At 32.8% G+C, this 25,240-nt stretch overlaps 2 protein-coding genes across 2 annotated transcripts in view; both read left to right on the top strand.

Annotated features, from left to right (window-relative positions):
- The window catches only part of LOC128235438 (uncharacterized), a 39,817-nt gene extending 20,368 nt beyond the window's left edge, over positions 1 to 19,449 (top strand). Inside the window, exons 34-65 of the mRNA XM_052950261.1 lie at positions 54 to 301; positions 1,349 to 1,479; positions 2,135 to 2,288; positions 2,429 to 2,644; positions 2,736 to 2,829; positions 3,767 to 3,884; positions 4,192 to 4,340; positions 4,550 to 4,683; positions 4,830 to 5,099; positions 5,409 to 5,705; positions 5,838 to 5,983; positions 6,148 to 6,286; positions 6,603 to 6,706; positions 6,931 to 7,128; positions 7,977 to 8,151; positions 8,455 to 8,723; positions 9,015 to 9,167; positions 9,284 to 9,446; positions 10,310 to 10,455; positions 11,743 to 12,048; positions 12,165 to 12,312; positions 13,710 to 13,912; positions 14,131 to 14,317; positions 15,304 to 15,474; positions 15,852 to 16,277; positions 16,827 to 16,977; positions 17,237 to 17,382; positions 17,519 to 17,610; positions 17,820 to 17,973; positions 18,476 to 18,587; positions 18,782 to 18,992; positions 19,207 to 19,449. Of these exons, the coding sequence (XP_052806221.1) occupies positions 54 to 301; positions 1,349 to 1,479; positions 2,135 to 2,288; positions 2,429 to 2,644; positions 2,736 to 2,829; positions 3,767 to 3,884; positions 4,192 to 4,340; positions 4,550 to 4,683; positions 4,830 to 5,099; positions 5,409 to 5,705; positions 5,838 to 5,983; positions 6,148 to 6,286; positions 6,603 to 6,706; positions 6,931 to 7,128; positions 7,977 to 8,151; positions 8,455 to 8,723; positions 9,015 to 9,167; positions 9,284 to 9,446; positions 10,310 to 10,455; positions 11,743 to 12,048; positions 12,165 to 12,312; positions 13,710 to 13,912; positions 14,131 to 14,317; positions 15,304 to 15,474; positions 15,852 to 16,277; positions 16,827 to 16,977; positions 17,237 to 17,382; positions 17,519 to 17,610; positions 17,820 to 17,973; positions 18,476 to 18,587; positions 18,782 to 18,992; positions 19,207 to 19,449 (5,854 nt within the window). The remainder of the gene's footprint in view (positions 1 to 53; positions 302 to 1,348; positions 1,480 to 2,134; positions 2,289 to 2,428; positions 2,645 to 2,735; positions 2,830 to 3,766; positions 3,885 to 4,191; positions 4,341 to 4,549; positions 4,684 to 4,829; positions 5,100 to 5,408; positions 5,706 to 5,837; positions 5,984 to 6,147; positions 6,287 to 6,602; positions 6,707 to 6,930; positions 7,129 to 7,976; positions 8,152 to 8,454; positions 8,724 to 9,014; positions 9,168 to 9,283; positions 9,447 to 10,309; positions 10,456 to 11,742; positions 12,049 to 12,164; positions 12,313 to 13,709; positions 13,913 to 14,130; positions 14,318 to 15,303; positions 15,475 to 15,851; positions 16,278 to 16,826; positions 16,978 to 17,236; positions 17,383 to 17,518; positions 17,611 to 17,819; positions 17,974 to 18,475; positions 18,588 to 18,781; positions 18,993 to 19,206) is intronic.
- Positions 19,450 to 19,478: 29 nt separating this feature from the next.
- On the top strand, positions 19,479 to 23,612 carry LOC128233574 (uncharacterized). The gene is made up of 9 exons (XM_052947312.1): positions 19,479 to 19,689; positions 19,961 to 20,112; positions 20,543 to 20,706; positions 20,850 to 20,883; positions 21,244 to 21,279; positions 22,090 to 22,161; positions 22,477 to 22,599; positions 22,775 to 22,837; positions 23,014 to 23,612. Exons 1-9 carry the CDS (start codon positions 19,500 to 19,502, stop codon positions 23,065 to 23,067), a joined length of 888 nt encoding a protein of 295 aa, XP_052803272.1. The 5' UTR covers positions 19,479 to 19,499; the 3' UTR covers positions 23,068 to 23,612.
- The last annotated feature ends 1,628 nt before the right edge of the window (positions 23,613 to 25,240 follow it).

Here is a 25,240-nt window from a genome sequence, read left to right as displayed (position 1 = left end):
TGCATATCATAAACACGGATGGTAAAAAATGAGAAAGATGTGATATTTTTCAGTTTGAGTTCACAGTCATTGGAAAGTGGAAAGTCGGCATTTCAAATAGACGAAACAGCTTTAACTGGAACATGGTCTTACCATGATAGTGAAATTCACGATGCCAATAACGTAGACAATATACTACATACGACATTTTCCATAGGCACATACCCTTTTGCTACCGATGTTGCTAACATCAAAAACCTTAACGCGTCTGTTGACGGAACGTCTTCTATTGACGAAAAAAGCATATTGCCAGCGTTACAAGGTTTGTTATTAATAGCCTATATACATTTTCCTATCCATTGCTACAGATGTTGCGAACAACATCTATGTAAACGCCTCTGTCCATTAACGAAAATATTTTTGCAAGGTTGATAAATATTACCGTTTTGAATTTGTACGGCTGTTTAGTATATTATACAATTATTGCACTTCAGTGAGGTCGTTATAGTGATGTATCGACCTGATGAAACAATATCGACCGAAACTGAAGTGCAACTGAAAGTGAATTGTTTTATTATTCAATCTAAAGTTTAGAAAATAAAAAATGGACTCTTTAAAGAACTTTTCATAGTAAGTCATATATATATTCTTATATATGTATCATTTTTTAAATATTAAGAACTTTAAAACACTTTTTATTGTCATCTTGATGGTTTTTCGTCTGGAAATCCCACGTCATGTGGACATATTTTATTCCTTCCTCATCTATGGTCACCTTCCGTGCCAATCCAGCAAAAAACATCCGTCCTCATTTAGGGACACATGAGAAAACGAGTCAAACCTTTTATTCATATGAAATGACTATGTTACAACATGATCATGCAATTAACCGGGCGCTTGTTATTGTAATCGGGTAATCTTTACCGTACAATTTTCTTTTGATTGATCATAAATACTATTAATATTTTTCAGAATATTAATATTGACAAAGGTGTTGTACAGACCTTGTATTTCAAGCGTTAAGCTGAATCTTGTCTAGTTTCAAATTCATACGCCATCTTAAGATCATCGTCTAAGAAGGGCTGATAATGCTTCACAGGTTTCTCTATTTATATGTCAAACACGCGAAACGTTCAGAGGACGCCTTTTGACACGGAAGTAACCTTTGTTACGTTCAATTTCCTGCAATTTCGCGCTTGAGAAGCTTCACACTGGCCAATAAATGTTTTACGATCCGCCAGAGTCAATACATATATTGATACACATCATATGACCACCTTTAAACCAATGTGAATTGCAGAACCCGTACGATTTAAAAATAGATTTGATTTTTATTTTAAAAATGATATTAAGTATATCAAATATATAGGTATTCCGAATATTCTCTCTGTGACGGTGACAAATAAAGCCAACATAACCGCCAAAGCCTACTCCCAGTCATTAATCCAAGACAACACAGAACCCGATACAGGAATTGTGGAATGCCATGAATATATTCAAGTAAGTAAATATCAATATATTGTACACCTTTTATTTTTGTTTTCATTTAGCTGAAAGCAATGAATCATTACTGTGTTGTTGTTAAACTGCTTTGTATGTAGCCAAGTTAAGAGATCTGCTCTCGTTTTGGGCTTTCGATATCAATTTCCAATTCTTAGGTTGCTTATCGATTAAAATCAGGTAACTAATAAGTGATGCGATAGTATTTTCATACAATGGCTAATTTTGGAATTTATTCCAACACTTGTATGAGCTTTTTGTCTAATAGTGTTTGTAATCAATTGATAAAGGATATACTAAGTATTGCATTGCATGGCTTACGCTGGTCTTAATCAGGTTTCACTCTTTGTACTTGCAAACACGTGCTTTGACCGTATTTTTAGCCAATGGCTTAAACTTGTACTTGATGATTGCCCGGTGTAGCCATTATTGGAAGGCGGCAACTGATATAAGGACAACTATCTGATCGATGTCACCATTTCGAATTCAGCCTGTTTTCCTTTTTGCAAGAGTAAACACAATTTCTAAGGCATGCGACCGGCCTACGCCGTAATACATCGATGTTATGGAATGGATATTTTTTGTGATTTTTTTTCGTTCATCTCATTCCTATTCACACACTGAATATCTAATGTTTGACAATCCGAACTTATAGAGTCACTTCAACGTTACATGCGTGTGGTCAGGATTTGCTGATCTCCAAAGCAAAGTAGAACGATTCTACATATTTTTTGGTTTTGAAGAAGGTTTTGACAACATTGCTCCTGCTTATGAATTATCTGGAGATGTTCACAGCTATGTCACTTCAGGTCCGTATGCAAATTGTGCAGTTTTGCATTAATAAATTGTAACCCTTTATTTCAGTAACAATTTAATAATATTAGTTAAACAGTTGGAATTCAATACAAGCCATGGACATTGTCAACACTTTCTGACCTTTTCCCTACAGCATTACCCGTTAGCCATGCAGATACATTTTATGCGACTGTCATTGCCGAGAATTCCGTTGGATTGCAAGTTCGTGCTTATTCCTCTCCAATATCAGTAGACGATACTCCGCCAGTTTCGGGTGTTGTTGTTGAGTTGAAAAGTGCGTCGTACATAGATCCAAGTGATTATGAGAAAACTGTGCAATCTACTAAAATGGCATGTGAAAGTCCTGATGGTAAGTCGTGTTTTAATTACCTTTGTATAACTTATGTAAGCCTGTATAATTTTATATTTAACTAAGAAAAGCTATTTTAATACAATTTCAGAATGCAATATGGTAGATGCCGTTTGTCAGGAGAAAATGAACACTATACGGGCTGCATGGTCGCCATTTATTGACGCCGAATCCGGAATAAAAAGGTTGTGTATGTCTTACCATGCATGCCTACAGTGATTTGCGCCTCTTAAATCCATATTTAGTGACTGAACCATAATTAGAATTCCTATATAAAAGACAGGATATACGCTATGGCTTATTATTTTGGTATGTTATATAGATTATAAATTACCGTAAATATGTTCAGCTTGGTAGCAGTCAGGGGCGTACCTGTATTATTTTGAATAGTACATATGTACAATTGAGAGAGCCGTCGATATTTGAAGGTATTTCATTATATTGATCTCAATATGTTATACGTGCTAGGAGCGGGAGGGGCATCCCTTCCCTTAGGTAGAATTTTTAAAATAAATGAACGAACCAATTCCCCAACATACAGTAGAATAATGACAAACAATAACTAGACAAATATACATAACATTTAGCCTTTTATAAAAAAAATAATTCTGATCGATATTATAGCATTTACTATTACGGGGAACTGAAATTGCTATTATGGTCCGCAAGCACTCGAGTTTGCATGGGTACGCCCGTGGCAGCTTAAAATGATTAGTTTTGACTAAATTGTTATGAAAAGGCTTCCAAGGTTATCGCTTTGGCATAATTTGAATTTACGTGCACAATTGTAAACGTAATGCATATATTGATGAATATGTGCATGTAAATAATAATGCTCAATTATTAAACGTGTAACCCGTTGAATGGTTACCTTGTACATTCATTTGAGAGTTTATGTCTTCAATAAAGAGTAATTAAAACATATATACTCGGCGTTTTACTCTAATAAAACTTCAATACAAAATCATACCATGACCGATATCAATTCGTCCTACTTCACATTCTTCATAGGTTCTGTATGCAAGAATTGGTCGCTAGTATCTAATTTGTTTAATAACGAGTAGACAAGTGATATTTAAGAAAAAAAAAACAACAACTAAAAAACGTACAATTAATACACAGCCTGCAGGTCGCTGTAGGAACAATACCCGGTGGTGGACAACTTAAGCCGTTCTTTCAAATACCAAATTCTGCGCAAAACTATGAGATAAATGGCATCAACTTGTATGACAAAAGAGAGGTAGGCGTTTTTTTTCTTCCCACACTGTTCTTAAAGTATGTCGATATTTCGTTGTAAATATGATGTATATCTAGATTGTAAAGGCATGTAATTTCTTACCAATTCAACATGTGTACATGCACACAATGAGTTTTGAATATTGTGAATAATAAATGTCACTGTGTATATCTATAAAATAGTTTATATTAGATCATTTGCAATTCATTGATAAAATACATAGTATTTAGAGAAAAGAGGTGTTTAAATGAGAAAGTACTATCAAATGTCTATTTTTCGTTTTGATCGCAAATTGTCAACGTATTTTTAGATCTTTGTGACGATTAAGGCAGAAAACAATGCCGGAAAAACTGCAAGTGTTATTTCTAATGGCGTCTTTCTCTCATACCTGAGCCAAGAAATGCCTCCCTTGTATCATATTGGCGTATATGATAGTAATCAGCATTCGATAGGGGATATGTAAGTCATTTACTCTTCTTTTATCGTTATTGGTAATTTTAGCAAAATTAATATTGAAGTCGAGACGTTTTTGTGGAATATTTCTTTACGTTGTAATCTTATCTAACACTTTCACTTACCAGCAGGCACATGTATCTCGAGACGTTCGTGTTGTGTATGCAGGATTTTACGATCTTATGTTTTCTTAATGAGACTTTATTATGATCCAGCGATTACCAAGTAGAGACATCATCTCTGGAAGCCAAATGGGATGTGTCTGGTGACCCATGTCCTATCATAAAATATGAATGGGCAATAGAATCTACGGACGGAAGAGTCATACAAAACTTCACAGATATGTATAGTAAGTAACACATGTTCACGTCCAGCAAACTGAAGTGGTATTTTCATTTTTTTATTTTGGTTGATGTTTGTTGGCCGTATTTGAATTCTTTAAATATTTAATTTATAATAGACGGAGATTTGCTAAATAAAGTTATTTGTTTTTAGCGTCAACGCATGGAGTGAACGATCAACTTGATCTCAAAGAAGGTGAAAGATATTACAGTTTACTGCGTGTGACAAATGCTATTGGTTTTTCTTACACTTTGCGATCTAACGGCGTTACTGTCAGTTCCGACGTTCTTATACCGGGAGAGGTTTATGACGGTGCTATACAAGGATACGATTTAACAGTACAGCAATCCCGAACGAACGTTTCAGCTAATTGGGATGCATTCGGCAAAGTCAAATCAGCCTTAGAGGGTCAGCTTGAAACAGGTTACATGATGTATAGGTCTTGTGTTATATTTACATTAGGCTGTCCGGCTAGCGCATAAACTTCGAACAAAGGTGTCCTATTCTCGGGTTCACCGGTTTTCCGGATCATGCATTCGCGAAACACCGTGCCAACGAGAGTGAATAATTCGTTTTAAAATAAATGAGTGTAATTTAATATTACATGATGTTTCAATCAGGACCAGTTGGTACAAAAAACATATCGGAATTCACATAATGATTTCGATTTATTATTGTATTTTTTACTATACCGTCCGAAGCGGATCGAGGTTGGGGCATTTCATAAATCAGTGATTTGTTTTTGTTTTATTCTAGGGAACCAGGGATTTGAAACAAATTCGGAGGAAGCACCAGAAATAGAATATTATGAAGTCGCACTTGGAACCGATAGACGCTTTCCGAAAACAAGAGATAATGTTGTCCCTTTTACGAATGTCGGTCGAAAAACATCTGTAACCTTTCTTAATCTTGACCTTGACTCCGGGGATGTTGTTTACTATTTCACCGTCAGAGCATATAGCAAGACTTTTGCCACGGCTTTTGCGATGTCCAATGGGTTTTATGTAAAGTTTAACGGAGGAGTGAATGGTAATTGATAAACGCGGACAAATGTAAAATGTTGGTACTCAAATTACAAATAATTTATTTAAATTAGTGTCAGTGTAGGAAATAGTTAATGTTTTTTTATTTGCAATACTGATAACAAAAATGTCTTTGCAGCGGGTGAAATAAGCATGCCTAGCTTTGTGAACGACACAAATCAGTTACAATATTCTTGGAATGGTTTTTCATCCGAAGTGGACATAATGGTGTACTACATTGCGTTATCCAACGGTTTTGCAAACGAAAGCGATTGCAAAAAATATGTACGTATATGTATAGAAATATTTAAATGCTCTGTTGTAAGTTTTTCCTGATAAGAAAGGTTCAACAAAAGAACAAATATGTAATGCTAATGGAGTTAATCAGAGGTTATACCATTACGATAGATATAATTAATAGTAGATGTAACGATAATGTTGTATTTCAGATTGTTGGGCAGAATGGTTCAGATATGACAACTCCACTTTTTAACATAGTCGGCGTGACGAACGTACAAGTTGATACAATGGTTCTGCTGGACAATCTTGATCTTATCCAAAATAATACCTACTATGCATGGGTGCTTGGTAAGTTGTGAGGGAATAGTCGTATAATAAGTTTATTTTTTTAATTTCCAGCGATTATGATACAATTTATGAAAGTGACCATTATATTAATCACTAATGCGATAAATGCTACGCGAATGTGCGTTCTAGTGGTGTAGGAGACACCAGAGAACGTTGGTTACCTGACAGAAACCAACAAGTCTGACTCAGTGACCACAACCCTAAGTAATCGTCAATTTTGATGAATCCCGATGTAAACATTGTCCATATACAATAACTCAGTAATGATTGTTACTTCCTCAACTCCTGCTATTTTTAAACGTTCATATGTTTACAGGTCTTGATAAATCCGGCGAATGCAATATGACTTACCATAGATTTAATGTAGATATAACACCGCCAACGATAGGAAACATCACCGCAGGGCCCTATTACGATATGGTTAGTACTATATTTTTTCAACAAATACTTCAGGTTAATATCACCGTTCTCCTGCACTAGACAATGCGATTTTAGAAAGACAAAACATATATTTATTTTTTTCTAACAAGCATGCTCATTTTACTAAATTAGTAATATTATGCATTTTAAATTAACCCTTTATTTGTATGAATAAAAAATATTTGTTTTGCAAATCTTTAAATATGTTAAATATGTTATTGAAGGACATTGCCTACTCCTCCTCAAGTGACACACTTCGGGTTCAATGGAAAGGTTTTGCAGATAATGAGTCTGGAATATCAAGATTTAATTTGACCTTATGGACGAGCAGTCATTGTAGAGAAAATGCACTTTTGCCAACTGTGTCATTGGACGTTTTGTCCGAGTATACCAATCATACATTTTATAATATTACCCTAAAGGTAAGCTTGCACTTAGTTTGTATATATACGTCCTTGCAAAATGTGTATTATTTAAATATAAATACGATATTTTCTTGTGAACGATTTAAAAAATGGAAAATACAAGGAACATCTTAGTAGAAGTGAATGATTACCAAGATCCCCTTTAAAGGTACAAATAAATTAATTGAATAAAGTCTTAGAGGTAATCGCATTTCGCAACATGCTAAATTCGAAACAGCAGGTAGGATATTTAAATAGTAAAGATAATAAATGCATATTTAGACTTAGAACTTAGAAACTGTTTTTGGTAACTCGATTTGGAGGTAAACGTTTTTTACTATGACCTAGTATAAAAAACACATGTATTCAAGTAAAATACCGAAAAACAATCACCTTTTGAAATTGTCATCATTTACACTTTTGTAGAGATAAATGATAAAGGGGAAACTATATATCAGCCTGTTTTTGTATTAATTGAAACCCTTCTCAGTGAAATATAAGTATTAACAATTCAACATTATTTGTCATTCAGTACATTTTGTTTTCTATAATGTATAAAACTAACAGATGTATTTCAATCGATTGTAATTCAAGACGTAAGCTAATGAATAATGCATTTTAACTTCTTAAAAAGTAATAACTAAGGATAACGCGCTTTGGACCTTCCGTTTCCGCGAAGGATGTACAACCGTTATACATTTTTGTCTTATTAAATTGTTTTGTAACGATCATTTATAATTATATGTCGATTGTATTTCAATCAATATAATAATATATAGGGTAATAACCATATTTTCGAGCAGTACATATGTATTTAAGAAGGCTATAAAAAATGATGCTATTTTAGACATTTGTATGTTTTACAGCCAGAAACTGTTTACTTTGTGTCTGTGGAAGCTGTCAATAACGCTTTGTTGAGAACGGTAGCCTTCACATCGCCAATAATCTATGACAGTTCGAAACCATCAGCTGGATATGTCGCAGAGGGAGCCGATATAAAGGAAGATGTTGTATGGTGGGGAAATGCATCATCAGTAATAGGTATTTACAACTTCCGTGCACTGCACACTTTGGTTTAATGTTCACCTCGTTAATGCAGTTTAGAATATGTCCATAGCTATAATATAGATATATTATGTATTTTAGAAAGACATTTATCGGAATGGTTGTCCTCAAACAAAAATTAAAATATGTTTGGTTAAGCAATAAGTTTTTCCTGAATGTTCCTAATATAATTTTTAATGATAATTGAAGAAGAAACTAGTGATAGGACTATGAGTCACACCATTTGATAGTTCTGTTTTTTTTTATGTCTATCCCAAATAATCTCGTATATTTCTAAAGGGACATTACTACATTACCCGTTATGGGTGGATGACGAATGCCCTCAACAAGATGCAATTATGACTGGTGAAGATTGGACTGCTCTTGATATTGAACACATAAATGACCCAGATGGAATTCAATGGGGACTGAAATATAGACATGCAAATGTGCATATTGTAAACAAAGACGTAATCAAAATCAAGATGTCAAGAGATACAAAATTTAAACAACTGTATTCAGGAGCCTATATGAAATCCGCTGACTTTGTAAATGACGGTCTTTATGAGGTAGGCCATTTAGATAAAGCAATTTAGCGTCATCATGGTCAAAAGTAGCAATTGTAATATATCTTGTTAATTGTTTATAGTTAATTGTTGTAGTGACTGCTCGTTTACTTGTTGCCTTCCATGTCTCTTTATTAGCCTATATATAATGTTATCAAACCGGTTCTAATGTACGTTAACTTTCGTCTATTGCATTACTGTCAATGGACAAACTCAGGACTGTTATTTGCACAACTTTCTTTGAATGCATGATTAAGGTATATTCAGAAAACATTTAAACATTCAACCTTGCAGATCAACATAAAAATCAACGAAAATGACGGACTTGCTGTCACGGGCGTAACATTTTGGGATGGTGAAAGTGGCGACCTGCATTTGTTTGACCACAACCCAGTGGAAAATTGGTCCTCAATAGACGAGTGTCTATGTTGTCAAGCGGAAAGCGAAGTAATCACAATTTATCTTTTTACCTTTATTTTATATTAAAATAATACTTTTATTTCTATTGCGCTATTGTTTACTTGTAATATGTCCGTACATTAACTGTTTAAAACGTGTTTTAGGTAAATGAATGCCCTTGCAACTGCACAGAGTATTGGAATAATTTTGATAGCAATGCAACGTCAACAGATTATAGTGGATCTGAATCGGCATCATTAAATAGTACATTGTATAGCAGCTTAGTAGTCCCTGCAGAGAGGGCGTGTGGGATTCAGATATATGGAGGTAAGGCACTGTGTTTAATTCGTGTCTTGAAGATACGTGATAACTCATACTAGCCTTCTGACGTAGTCGAATTATTTTTTTTAAACATGATGCAATTTGTTCCATTTGGATAATATGTAACCATATATTGTTATTGTACAAATATAGTTTATTAAAGGAATGAATTGCGGGGTTGATGTCATTATCGGGGTATGAACGCAATTGGGTTGGTCAATTTGTGTGGAGTCCGACCACTTTTAAAAATGTTGATCTATATTTTACGGGACCTGCAGACACAATACAACCAATAACAAGATCAATAGCTTTCATGTATATTGTTATGCAATGAATTACGATCCGAACATATCCGAAGATGTTGCGTTCATCGATTGATGAACGCAATTGCCGAAAGGCAGTTCATTTAAGGAATGGAAGTTGAGGTGTAAATAGTTAACCTTGAATAACTGTATATATATATATATATATATATATATTTATCTTTAAAACTCTTGTATGTTCCGCTTTCCCATGGTAATTTTGAAATGGGAATTCTTTTAAACATTATATTATAATATTAATATTTTCCACTAAAACACTTTGTATTCTACCTTGAACTTACTAAAGTTTTATATCAGAAATATTGTTATGTTTTTAAACGTCCTGTGATACACACAACATTAAAAATAATTGACCTAACAATCTTTATAATTGGTGAATTTTACTATTTTAAAACTGCTCATTTCCGTTTTAAGACATACTACAGGATGATACAAAACTTTTCGCATTCATTAACTTTTAATAGATAAAATCAATACATTCCGTTATAAAGGCTTGCCTTGGTAAGCAAATAAGATAGTTACATTATTCGCGTACTTGTCTTTCAGGCTCAAACCCTTATGTCGTTACTTGGTGTAGATTCAATAATACATCATATCAGCCCATGTCAGTAAAGTCAAATTTACAATTTGATCCTGCAGAGAAATATCACAAATACAGCATTAAATTTTTGGCCAATCGAGAGGATTTGCAGGTAAGAATAAAATGATATGCATGCTTGATTAATTGTAGTACTTTACCAAAAATTTTACACGTTGTCCGTTCTGTTTCTTTATGTTATTCAATGTTGATATGATTGTGATTTTTTCTGTAATATTTTCGGTGATACATCATCTTTTCGTTCATGTTTTTCGGTAAAATATGGAGTTTTAAAAGTGAAATAAAAAACAGTGAAACTGCAAATGAAGGGGTAAAAAAATCAGTTTGATGTACTGTTTTTAATATATTGCAGCTACTTTCCTTTGATAAAAACTGTTAATCATACATACATACAACAATTAACAGTTACTGATAAATAAACAACTAAAATGCCCCCCCCCCCACCATCTGAAACGCGTCAAATATATAATCAAAGAAATGTAAATCCGGTAATAAGTATGCCCATGAATCAGGAAACAAATTTTAAAACTCCTAAATATATTTTTTATCGATTTTTTATCTACTTTTGCCCTTTCCTTTATTTATTCAGTGAATGGCGACCAACGTAAATAAGTCGGTGTATTTATGCCTTGTTAAATTGTATTTATTCCGTCTATTAACTGTAACAGTTATTATTTGGAACATAAATGCATCAATTAATATTTATTGATGAACGTTTATCAAATGTTTCCACTGAAATACAAGTAAATAGTAAATTTTAATAAAAAAAAATATCTTTAAGATCTCTTTTTCCACAAGCCGGCGTATGAATGACAGTCTATGTCATCGGCAATCAAGCCTGTATGTGAGGTGCGTCCGACGGATAGCAAAAGGTTATTCAAAAGGGGGTTATTTAAAAGATATGTTATCTGAAAATAAGTATAAAAGAAACAGAACATTTATTGACTTTAGTGTAAGATAATTTTCACTTCACTCATGATCACAGAAAGGCTTTATTTTCACTAAGTCTTGTGACTTCACCACTCAGGAAATGAAACTGATCTAAAATGGGATCTTATATTGAAATCAACAAATATGCTATATATTTTGAGTGCAGTAAAATATCATTTTTGATATGTTCACTGCTCTGAAGTGTTGCTTAGTAGAAGTAGTGAAGTCAGAAAATTCGCAACACAAAGTTTTTCCGATTAACACCAATTAGAAATACATTTTCTCTTAGTTAAGCATTAAGGAAACAGACAATTTAATGTATTTCAGTGGCACATTTTAAGTTATTTCGCTCTTAACTGGGCCAATTCACTGAGAAACACGTGACTACTAAATCTTTCGGTGAACACTTGGTATCTTATTCTGACATTCAACAACTATCATTATTATATAGGTTACACAGTGTATCAAGGCGTATGCTGATCAATACGAACTTTCTGAAATGTGCGGAATACCTCAGCTTTCAAAAACGACAATGCTAATACTACACGTATGGAACAAAAACAGCATTATTCCTGAGATGAACGTGTTTAATAGTTGGACAAGCTATTCGTTCTTCAAGACGTTGAAATTGCCACCAAATGACTCTGAACTCTGTCGGTACGCTCAACCATGGAAAGGAGGCACGAATCCGATAATTTCTTATGAGGCCGGCATCGGCTCATCCAGAACCGTAACTGATGTTGTTGACTTCAGACAGGTGAAATATACTCACATTAAAATCATGTGCACTGCTCGCTGCTTTTTGTACCGTTGTTATTGAATCTTCTATAACAGTAACCAGTATATTATTAGATATGTATTTAACATTTGAAGGTCATTCAACCGTGTATCCCGTGTAGCGGTCTTTGCTCGGAGCTCATTTGTAACAGCAGCTGTGTCCGCGACACTTATACCTCAATGATGTTCACCATATATGATACTGATTTATCATTTCATACAAACGGATCTTTGTATATAATTGGTTTGTATAATTTTAATACCAATACACATTTGTAAACCTGGATATCAATCATATTTATGTCTATTTTAATATACAATATGCTTTTAAGTGCATTTATTGCGAATGTCAACAACAGTAGATCGATTTGCCATTTTTGTTACACTTGTCTTTATTATTCTAATGTTCGAAATACTGACGGGAAACTACTAAAATGGGTACAACAGCAATGTAATACCACCCGAATCAAAGACTGAAAGACAGAAACAATGCCATAACAATTAAGAAAAAAAGGAAAGCACATAGATTCAGTCACAAAAAAAGAACATTTGATTTCTTTTGTGTTATCAGTGTGATGCGGTTTTCTATATTCGGCACGTTTTTAATAATATCAACAAAACGTTGTTCAAACTTCAAAATTTGATCAACAAAGTGGAAAGCGTTTTATATAACCAACAAGTTGTTGTGTTTCCCGCCGTTCCATAAGAAGTTCTGGTTTCAAAACATTAACACAGCAGGTCAACTCCGACAAAAACGGAGAAATGATTCATTCAATATAATAGTATCGATTTGTTCTAAAAATTAGCTAAACGTTGTGTTCATGGTGTTATTGATTCATTTCATCGGACTGTTATTCGCTACATTAAAACTGTTATTTGCAGGATAGTCTATTGTTATTTCATGTAAGGATTTTTGTTTCCTTAACATGTAACTGTATGAGTAACTTCTTAAATTTAATCTGAACAAAGCTTCTGTTTTTTCATAAACACATCAATTTTATTTCATTTCATTAATTCTACGTATTGGCATAGTTGAGTCCGTGTGAATAAATAATAGGTTAAACAGAGCGATAACAGAAATGTGACATTTAAGGTGTGTGAAGTTGGCGCGTATCTCGTAGATCGTAGCTCGACCATGATCGAAGACACATTACTAATTGGTTGTACATACAATACCCTTGGAATGTTGTTTGAGACCAAAGTCAACCAATTCTAAATGCAAGTTAAATGGTCGAGTTACTATCTTCGAACCCTGTCAACCGAATATAATTGTGATTAAGATGGACGAGTAACAATATACGACTAATGTAAATAAATTGTTAAAGTATTGCAAATGTTCGAACATCAATCTGCGACTCAGGTCAACCAAATAATATGCCTCTTATATCGTCGAGTTATAATCAACGACTTAGAACAACATATTGACATGGTACTATAGCTTGTCGACCTTGTAAACAATCCAGGTCAAGAAATCCCTAATGCAGTCTATATTGTGTATTTTTATTCTAAGAGCTACGCTCCAACTCATACACTCAAACCTTTGTTACAAATGAACTATTATATTAATTATTCTATATTGTCATTTTCCATTGTTAGTTGTAAATAGTCTTTGTATATTATTTCCCTTTACTCTGATTGTAGTTAAATCATTACTGGGTTCCGGCGAAAGGACACTGTCTGCTTCTAACGGTTTTTACATAGATACATCGCCTCCTACATTTGATCTTGAAGCAACATTTTATATCGACGTCAACCAAGGAGAATTTACGCCGGCCGAATACCAAGGTTCAAGCGATACCATCAAAGCCGTTTGGTTTTGCGAAGACGACTTAAACGAAATAAGGGTATAAAGAAACTTACCTATTTGAAAAAACAACAACTTAATATACATAAATATATAACATGCAATTGACACTTATATTTTAGTGTAAGTCATTATATATGTATATATAAAATATTTGGAATCATTTTATAAAAAAGTAAACAAGTATAGTGTGTTGATACTCCTTAAAATACGTGTTTCGAAAGAAATATAGTATATTATAGCCTGTTTTAATTTCAGGAGTATGAGTGGGCAATCGGATCCTACATTGGTGGCGAAGATTTGCAGCGCTATACGTCAACTGGAGTCACTTCAATTGGAACAAACACAAGTTTCGAAGGGATACTAAAAAGCAATACAACGTATTATGTATCTGTCAGGTGTACAAATGAAGCTGGCTTAGTGACTGTGTTAAACGATACAAAAGGTAAGGAAGAACACATTTGTTAGAATTTAGAGCATAGATATGGTCAATTTTACAATATACACATGTATAACAAACATAAATTTTGACTGATAAACTATTTACTAAAAAATGCATTCATTGAAAATATTAAATACTGTTAAGACGATTGTAACCGAGTATTTAATAGCTGAAAACGCACAAATGTTAATTGATTGGTGATTGCTTAAAGATTTACTGTGATCTTCTATAGTCTCATAAGGAATAAATACCATGTTTTATGCACATTTCTTCCAAATTAAACATGGTATCCTTCATACGAACCATTGTTTTCGACATTTAATTATCCTTCTTGAAATATTCAAACAATAGTATTAAATGTGATAAATCTTATTTTGGAGTAAGAGTACATCTTTAAATGGGTTATGCTGATAATAAAACAATGGAAACTACAACTGAATATTATTATAATTTATTTAGACTTAATAGATGGGTAAGGCAAACGAACACGAACATAATTTTAATGAATCGTTTGATATATTAAATAAACCATTATACATTACAAACATTAGTTATTATTCACTATTTTAAGATTTTTTTCTCTCATATGGCTAGCTGGATAAATTCATTATTTGCAATATAACATGTAGACAGACAAGGGATGTTTCTAAACCATAAAGACAGTTTAATTATATACATCAGACCATTCTTATACGTTTTCTTTCTGATTGAATAGTGATTTCGATATTTATTAAAAATATAATTGTGAATTCATGTGCACAAACAATGAATGATGTACGTATGTTTTCTACATTCTATAATAGAAGGTTTAAAGATGATATACATCTGGCAATGTGTGTATAATTATATAATGTTTTATATTATTTTGTTGTTTTCTTTTTAATATATCATTGTATTGTAGTATGCTTAAGAGTTCACTTTTGATCGGTTCTATATACTTCCGTTATTAGTGCACAAACGTTGCTAATAATATCTGATGCTTTTTAAAGGTGTGACCGTTTTACTTGAGGCACCAAGTGAGGATTCTATCAATACTTCCGCGGTAAATGCAGACAAATTCGATGAAGACGTTTTCCCACCTACAGCTTTAGAGACCTCGGATCCAACATCATGTGGTGAAAGATGGAGTGAAAGTTCTGATGACACTGTGGATAGATACGGTATTTGTTAATACTTTGGTAGTTCATGAACTTTATTAACTTTATTGTGTACTTTGGTAAACAAAGTATTGGAGCAAGTTAACTGGTGTGATTTACGTAGGTTTTCGATAATTCTTTGTAAATCAAATTTTGTATGGATCATTTGTTTTCCTTCTTTTGCAATTTAAAGGATAAATACTACTTGCAACACACATAACAAATACATATCTTACAATAACAATAAATAAGAACAATAATGGATATAGACGGTCCTGTTGCGCAGAAGCTGATATTTAGATATTTGTTCTTGAATGCATAAAACTATTAAACGGTATAAATACAAAAAAGCTCTAAGCTTGTTTTAATTTTAATCAAGAACGATTGTTTCCTTTTTTCAGATTTCTGCATTGGAAGTTCAAAGATGACACCAGATGACATAGTGCCATGCGTATGGGTAGCAGTGAATACCTCTGGCACAGTTGAAATAAAGGATGGTCATATGTATATAAACGGTGTTCAATACTTTAAGCTTTCAGAATTGCAAGCATACAGTAAAGCACATTACACGGTAAAGAAAAACAGTAACAATTCTGAAAACATATTTAACATGGAACCAGGGCGGACTGTGTTTTTATTCATGAGGATTTGTAACAAAGCACAGATTTGTTCATTCAAACTGACAAATTCTGTAATTGTTAAAGGAAAGGATTCATCATTGGCAATTTCTAAAAATGGAACAGCGATGTCCGTAATTCTTGGACAGAGTCCAGCTGGGAAACAAAAACGTAGCTCTGAATACAGCATCAACGCAACTTTTCCAGGAGGTATGAACTATTTTCATCATATGTTAGTAGAGCAGTACTAATGGGCCTTTTGATTGATCATGTTTGATACTCAAATATGTTCCGTCCGAGCAATTGCAACATGTTTATTTAAGATAACTCGTTTTCTTAATTTTAATAATTCATTCAATTATTCGCCTGCACCATTAAAACGTTACATTTTGCAGTCGTCGATTTTATAATAGAAACATGGATTAAAATCAGTTCAACCAATGGCGTTATTGATTTATATTCATATTATCTTCATTAAGCAGTTCACATATGTCTAAAATGTGCTGTATCTGCATATAATTTACAGTTATGTTTTTGCATATGCCTGAGTGTATATAATAAGTTGTCGGTGATGTGAACCAATATATGTGGTTATTGTTTTATACTATTCTAATCAATTACTGGACAAAGTTATTTTGATAATTCATTAAAAACGGTAAAAAGAAAACACTAATTAATTGTATAAAAGTTATGAAGCATTATTATGTTTTGTTTTGTTTTTGAAGTACATATAGGAATAAATCGATGTACTGATTTAAGGTATGAACGATGGACAAAGTGTTTTGCTTAAAGAACTATCTGAAAAAGAACTAACAACAATCTATCAATCTGACGCAACTCCTGCATTCAAGCCCTATATTGTCAATCCGTTTGAGACGTTAAACAAAACTGAAAGGCTTCTGTACAAGAGGTATGTAATGAACGACATAGTTGTTCGTGTTCTGGCTTATATGCTAGACAACGTTGACATTGTTGCAGCTTCAATTGATTCCAATTAATAGTCTTTTTCAAACCAAATATGTTGGTTATATGTGTTGGATTTTGGTGGCGAAACTTCCTTTCCAGAAAAAAATAACTTTGTATGTATCATACAGTAATATCGATAACCGATATTCAGTTGGAAATCACTAAATTATATAACAGGATTACATTTCTTACCTTTCTTTCAGAACATATTATGTTGAAAAATCGTTTACAATCAGCCCAATCGGCCAGGAGGAATTAACGGGCGCTATTGAAATAACCCACCAGCAAATAAACTTTGACGACTCAGATCCAGACAGTAACATCACCATGCTCCTACATTGGAATCCAGGTAAACATTTTTTATATAAATTCAATGAAATGTTTGGTATTCGCATATACCAAGACTTCGGGATATGTATAATGTTCAATGACATTGAATAATAATTAAAATAATTAATTAATGAGAGGTACGGTTTACTGTTTAGATGAAGAGGAGTGGCAGATATCTAGCAGATCTTGTCAGGATAATTCTGACACCGAGACACATTACCCGGATCTAGGAGTCACCATTGTGAAGGTAACATTAAGTGGATTTGCTTGTAAATAAGCGTTATACGGCAACACAACTAAAAAACTGACATACATACAACTTCACGTTCAACCTATGCGTGCTACTTAACCATATAAGTTACCACAATGTTTTTAACTTATCTAATTTAGGACATTTTTAGTTCATTTGGAGTTTTCTTTATATTGTATTACATATTGAAATGCTACATTTTGCAGGTTTGCAATACCCGTACACATAACAGCTCCAACGATACACAACAGTACATGTACAAAGAGACGCAGTTTGCAGTGGCAACCGTGAGAGCGGGACCATTCAACAGCCCACCGTATCTCATTTCTCCGCTTAACATCTCACTTTTAGAAGATTCAGGTATACTATCGAATGTGGTCTTATAATACAGACGTAGCTGACACAGTCACTGTAATTCTTAATAATACAAAACGAGTGAGAGGTTGTGTAAACAAACCATCTTAAGTTCTTAGTGAATGTGTTTTTTTTAATTCGTTGAGAGAGTGTTGCTATACAAAGTGAGCTTATTTAGTTGTGTATGTACCTAGGCTTGACGGCCTATTTGTGTTTTGTATATTACCTATCAATCCTTATCGAAGAGAAACTCTAGCCGGTAATTTTCACGGTTATCTCATTTATTGTGTTACAACCTCAGTAAACTCATGTTTCGCTGCCCGTTCCAATGCGGTGACCCCGGAAATATATTGATAAATATACTTTGATGCAAGTGAGGTCCGTCTGTGTTGTCTGTTCTCTTTTAATGTATGTAAGGCCTCAGCCGTGTACCTTTTGACTACTGGACTACTGTCCCTGTTTTACCTTTCTTTAACATAATTTCTTAACACACGACTTACTTTTGTAGAGTTCGTTACTTTCCAACTATATGCTCGTGATGATGAACTAGATGACATCGTGTTTACCCAGTTCAACTTTCAACATCCGATAGGAAACATCGAGTTAAATAACTCGGGCTGGTGTGTATGTTTATATAATTAGAATCAACTTGTTCCTTGTCACTAGGGATTATGCATTCTCTTTATTTTACATGTTCAACACAATTTTAGATAAATCCTTAGCAGACAAAAATTCGTTCTTAATCTATATCTACACATTTTAATAGATAGATGTACCTTACTTGCACCATCATTGGATATGACTTCTTTTTCAGGTTAGAAATTGAACTGTGTGCTAACTGTTACGGACATCTATCACTCGAGATTGAACTGAAAGACACACCTTCTTTCGTTGAAGTAACACCTGCAAAATCCATAGGAACAATCAATGTATACGTTGTGGAACAAAATGATCCGCCAACTGCCTTGCTGTATTCAATGGAAGGAGAGAATCTGCTAAAGTCTGACCCGACAGAGCCGGTCATAGTAAGATCATCTTCAATCTTACTTTATTATTCGATTTGTTGTATCTAATACATGTTGAATATGCCAATACAGCTATAATTTTGTTTAACTGTTTTATTAAAATATTACTCGTCTTGTTTTTATTAATAAATTACTTAGAATAAGTCCCATTTATTAATGAATGTGCGTTCTTTAATTGAGTATAGTTTAATGAGTATACGTTTATTTGTTACAGTTCATTCAAGAACAACAAATAAAACCGGCGGTGTTTGACTTAGCAATTTTTACAGCGTTTGACGTAGACATTAATGAATCAATTCAACTTGAAATTTCGGCCTCACTTTCAACCTCAAGTGGATTCTCAGTTCAAGGTTCTGAACTGCCGTCGTGCATTGACAATGTAAGTATATTATGTTGTCAATGGGATTCCATATTTAATTATGACAATTTAGTATTTTCTGATATGAGGTTATACTAACAGGTCATTTGCTTTTATTGCAGGCATTTTGCGATCTGCGGAACGTACACATGCAAGGCTCAGGACTGATTCAGACAACATATAACGTCACGTATGCTATAAACAACGATACGCTTCAAGACATTGGGATCAAACGTTTAAAGCTTGCTGCTCGAGATGCTAGTGGAACATACTCTGACGTGATTACAATTGAATTGTGGATTGTGGCAATGAAATGCACGAATGGGGGCCAGTGTTTGAGTAAGTATTTCAATAATATATTTTTTAGACAATTGTAAATACACGGTATTATATCTTTACGTAAAGTGAAGTTGGTTCGCGCATTTTTTGGTAAAACCCTGTCTTTAATTAGTTTAGTATTAATTCTTAATGCAAAAGTATGCAAAACTCAAGTTTCGAATTACAGTATTTTGCATGTACATATATTTTTATCCGAGTGTGGTAAAATAAAAGTTTATGGACATAACCAAACCCAACACTGTTATTGTAAATTGATTTTGGTGAAATATAGGTAAATATCCGGACCAGTATTCATGCAATGATGAAGTGAGAACAGAAGGGTTTGACGAATATTTCACCTGCAACTGTACGAACGAGTGGACCGGGCAGTATTGTGAGGAAGATGTTGATGAATGCGCTCATGAACCGTGCTCTGGCAGAGAGGTAAGTTACTTAAAAGTGCGTTTATATGTATACACTGAGGGTCAGTTATATAAATGATCTATAACTATCAAAATTATTACAAAAGAAGGTAATTCATGTAATGGTTGATGAGAATTAGGACAAATGTGATACAGGTTTGCTTCTAATAATACTGATAAGCTGAATACACATATTCGTTACATATACATATATATTTGTTTTGAATTGATTTATTTATAACCACTGAGCCATTCAGTATCCTCATCTGTATTGAGATGGTAACATTCAATGATAAAAACGTGTACTCGTAGAACAGAGTTTATATTTGGTTTCTATATTATTATTTCATATTCTACATATTGGTTTTCAAATATTAATGTTATGATGATTAATAGATATCAATAATTTTAATAAGACATTGAAGTAATGTGGTTCATGATTAATTTTTTAGGTGTGTACGAATAAAGATGGCGGCTACGAATGTTTCTGTGAGAGTGGTGACTTTTTATGCAAGGCAAATCTTGAAAGCTGGAGCTTTGCACTCATTCTAGTCGGAGCCGGACTATCCCTTATCATTATTGTCGTTGTCTTTTATGTTGCACGTTGGAAATACAGGTATGTAAGAAGTAAAATAATAGCAATTATGTGATCAATTTTTTAACAACATATGTTTACAATAGGTGACATAGTCAGTAAAGTATATTGTTATTAAACGTATTTTAAACTATCATGTTAACTAAGCAACCATTTGTTTTCAGGCAGGTGAAGTATCGGGCTGTTGTGGATCCAGTGGTAAGTCATATATAAACGTTCAAGAATTTTCGTTTAAAGGTCACAATAATTCAAACATGAGTATAATCAGTCGTATGTTAAATATGTTTCATTTTATATTAACAATAGTTCTCATCAGAGCAAACTCTTGAGTGTTTCATTTTCGAGGTTTTCATGTGAGGTTTTTTCCATTTCTTATTATGTATATATTTATCCATGAAACCACCAATATTCCAAAAATAAAGTAATGAACTCCTTTTTGCTCAAAATAATATTTTAAATATTCGCATACATTCAATATTAAGTACTTGCGTTTGTTAAATACCAGATAGAACATAATTATAAAAGTAAACTATTAATTTTGCATGAATTATTTCATAGAACGGATCAGAGATTTGGCTCCAAGACGACTTTGATGTAAGTTGGAGTGGTTTTCATTATCATTACATCTACCAAAATGTGATTTACTATAATTATCTATCTCATTGTTATCATAAAAATGGTATTGTAAGATGTTATGTCCGTATTTATAAATTCTTTAAATTCTATCTAAGTTTTAAGTTATGTAAACTAGTGTAAACTTGCGATTACTCTTGACATATACTGTATTTGTTAACTGTACACGTACAATCGATAACAAATAGTTACGGAATCCTGGCGACCCCATATAATTATGGCATATTTTAAAGGGTAAATCGCTGTTTCATAATTATAAAGGAGTACGTAAGACAAATTTTCTTCTAAAGAAATCGCATGTTAGAATTTGATACCCTTGAACGAGGAGATTGAATTTTACGACACAAAGGGCTTTTGTTACTTTAATAATATAAAAAAAGAACAGAAGACGTTGTTGCATTGGCTCAGAGAGGTCCCCATTCGGCGCAATGAAAATGCCTTATTAAATATTCATAATACGACATATTGAAAGTGTATTGCTTGATTAATACAAATATGATGAATAAATGACCGAAAATGCATTATACATCAAGTTATTGTAGTTTGTTTTTCGTTCTTTTTTAACCAAAATCGGTTGAAAAATTACCTATTTTGCAACCATTTAAGACCCATTGCCCATACACTCGTTCGTTTGGAATATCTTTTACATATTCTTTCTCTTCTTATTAAACCCTTTCAAATAAAACTAAAAATATTGAGTCAGCAGGCATCCAAATTCTACATTTATTTATTTTAAAAAAGGATACCTTACGTTCTTTTAATTTGTTGTAGGTGGACATTCCTAAAAATGAGCCTCCTTTGTCTACATTCATCAACAACAAAAATCAAGATGACATTTTACAGGTATTAACAGTTTTGTGAAACATCATAAATGTTTTCGATAGTTGTGAATGTTGATAAATAAACGCATTTTATTTCTCCACATACGAAATAAAATATTAATAAAATAATATATATATAAATTTATAATATTATGCTGTTCAATACTCAGTAATCGATATAGAACGACAGGGGGGTGGCCATTACCATAGCAATTTTAAAGGCACGGGGATCTATGCTTAACTGAAATATATTTAGATCATAAATAAATGCATATGTATTTAGTCCCTCAATGATGTAAAACCTTTTTAAATTTTGCAAACTGTTATATTTAAACAGACTCAATTTAACAAAAACTTCGATGACGACGATCACGATTTCCGACATCCTGCACCAGACGTTTCTCAGCAAGACATTGTCACCGTAAAGTTGTCTGAAGTAGGGGAAAATGCAGAAATAGCGGTACATAGGACTTTATCCAATTAAAATATTGACACATAATACATATGTCATTTTCTTTGTACGTTCGTTTAATCATCAAATTTGTTTAAGGTAGCCAAATGAAATCCGATAACTAATTTATGCAGCTTTGACCTGCCAAAAGTAAATGAAACATTCTTAAATTCCGACTTTTCAGAACTTGTTTCCATCGGCTGGACTGATGCGTCCACCAAATAGAAACGTCCATTTCAATACAGCAGTAAGTTAGTTTGTATTAGGGTCAATATAAGTTGAATAACTTGCTGAACGAAAATAAATGGTTTGTGGAATTTTGCTGAAATTGGAAACTTTGCAATAAAAGGTTAAACTTAGAGTTGACATTCTATTATATATATATTATATTTATTATAGGAGATAATTGCTTCCTTGTTTTAGTTGCTGGTTCCGGCAATGCCACCGGTAGAGGGACAGGATGATACAGAGTTTTAATTTAAGCCGACATTAAGATCTTATTGCAGCAAACTCTCACTTTGCTAATTAAAATTTGGTATATAACAAGACTAACATCATACAGATATCAATAGTTAGTGTTATTTTGTGATGAAATAAAACTTAACTTGAGATGGCCATTTACCACAGCGACTTTAGAACTTTGAAGGAAAGTAAAAGAAAGAAATGCCTGAAAGGACCTTCTGAAGAACTAAGTGAACAAGCCTTGGTTGTTTAAACATGTACATATTTATACTTAAAATATTACTAGGGTGTATTTGTGCAAAATTTGTAGTCTTTGATATTTTAACTTACATGAACAATATGTTGATGTGTGGGTAGAATAGTGATCCTTTTTATTTCTAGTATTTAGGTATCTTTATGGTACAAATATATCTCGTCAATATTGAAAATAATGTTTATAACCGAACGTTTTGTTTGATTCAAATCTACAATAACTTGGATATTGTTTTTATTTACTCACCCTTGCGTTTAAATTCTAAATTGTATATTTCTTTCTTACTTGAATAAAAAACAATTGTCAACGTGTGTTTATAAAAAATTGTAGTACTGTATAATTCCTTTATAAGTAACGACATTGGTAACCCATGTAAAAGACAATAAAGTTACTACATCAAACAGGTCAATGAACATGTAAGTAATTGTTACAGGTTAGTATTTCCAAAATTATATTTCTTTGGATGACAGCCTTTTTCTTATAATCTGCGGTACATTTAGTAAGGAAAATCAGCAGTCAGCTCTTATTGATTATACGCACGTACACCGATAGAATTAAACATATATAATTATGTTGAATCAGTAGACAATATATATATTAGCAATCTCTTGGTTGTAAAAATACCGAAAAAATGGCTTTTCGTAATAAATTGAAATAAACATTTAAAACGCACAATATAAGTTGCATTTTTTTAAATGTTAATGCATTTAACTCATTTGACTTTAATGATAAAAAATGCATAGGATTAAGGTACAGATAAAAATATTCGCGATGTCTTTGCGGTGTTTAATCTTGGGATTTTGTGGCCACGAAGCCATTTATCGAAAAAAAATACAAAAAAAAACAAGAAACATTTATAAAGGCGTACTTCTATATTTTTTTTTGTAACTAAATCATATGTTATGTAGTTTCTTTATCGCTAAATTCAAATAAGATAAATATGATAATGCGTTAACATTAAGAAAAACGGCATCAAACTCTACTGTGCTCCAGTTATTATATGTCAGTGTAAACTTATTCATACTCGCACTCGGCGATTGCTCCGATTAGATTGTTAGTCATATTAAGTATTTGGAGCATAGTGCACAGACAGAATGTAATTGCTTAGAACTACCCTGGCACTATAACGTGTACCAGTGTATAGCACTGTCACACAGGACCCCCATATAAAGTCCCTCGCGGAATACGATTAGTATTATAGCTGAGGAGCGGGAAATCGAAACTGCGACCCCTTGGTTGTCAGTCAAGTGTGTAACCACAAGACCACGCATCCACAACTATAGCATAACTTAGTATGCATTTGCGAACAATTAGAGTGTCACACATTCGGTCCATTAGTTTGGTGGATGCACACTTATGACCTTTTTCTAAATTCTTTGAGATTCTATTTGAACTACTACCACAGACCCTGTTTAAATATACCATTTCATTATTATACACAAAAAAAAAAACATAACGTGCAAAGATATGGGCAGTTGTGAGAATTATCTTTTAAAGTAAATTTTAAGCAATGAAATAAAAAGAAACAATTTAAATTCAAAAATACTAATAGAATTGGAACGTTGTATGCTAGCGTGGCTATTGATCTTCAAACAGGTTATTATTTCATTGTCATCCATCTATTTAAATTTCTATAGAATATTCAAGATATGGCCGGAAAAAGCACCCAATATGGAAAAACAATATCAGGTTTAGGGGAAATAACTGAATAAATATGCAGAATAATAATATAAATATTTGGTTCTGCACATCCTATTATTGACATATATATATATATATATATATATATATATATATATATATATATATATATATATATATATATATATATATATATATATATATATATTTGTACCAGGTCGGCTGTATATATATATATCAAGTTTAATTTCAATCCCTTAAGGACTCTTCAACATATGGCATGGAGAAGCGTAA

This window comes from Mya arenaria, chromosome 5 (genome assembly GCF_026914265.1).
Source record: "Mya arenaria isolate MELC-2E11 chromosome 5, ASM2691426v1".
NCBI classification, from domain to species: domain Eukaryota; kingdom Metazoa; phylum Mollusca; class Bivalvia; order Myida; family Myidae; genus Mya; species Mya arenaria.
The sequence above is the reverse complement of the archived record's forward strand: the minus strand, read 5'-3'. Positions and strand labels throughout refer to the sequence as shown.

Bases quoted from the DNA above. Each gene is read 5' to 3' on its own strand.
- LOC128233574 (XM_052947312.1), top strand. From the start codon at position 19,500: ATGCAAGGCTCAGGACTGATTCAGACAACATATAACGTCACGTATGCT. The intron at 20,113-20,542 runs GTAAGTTACTTA...TTAATTTTTTAG, and splicing joins AACCGTGCTCTGGCAGAGAG to GTGTGTACGAATAAAGATGG. The intron at 22,838-23,013 runs GTAAGTTAGTTT...TCCTTGTTTTAG, and splicing joins ACGTCCATTTCAATACAGCA to TTGCTGGTTCCGGCAATGCC.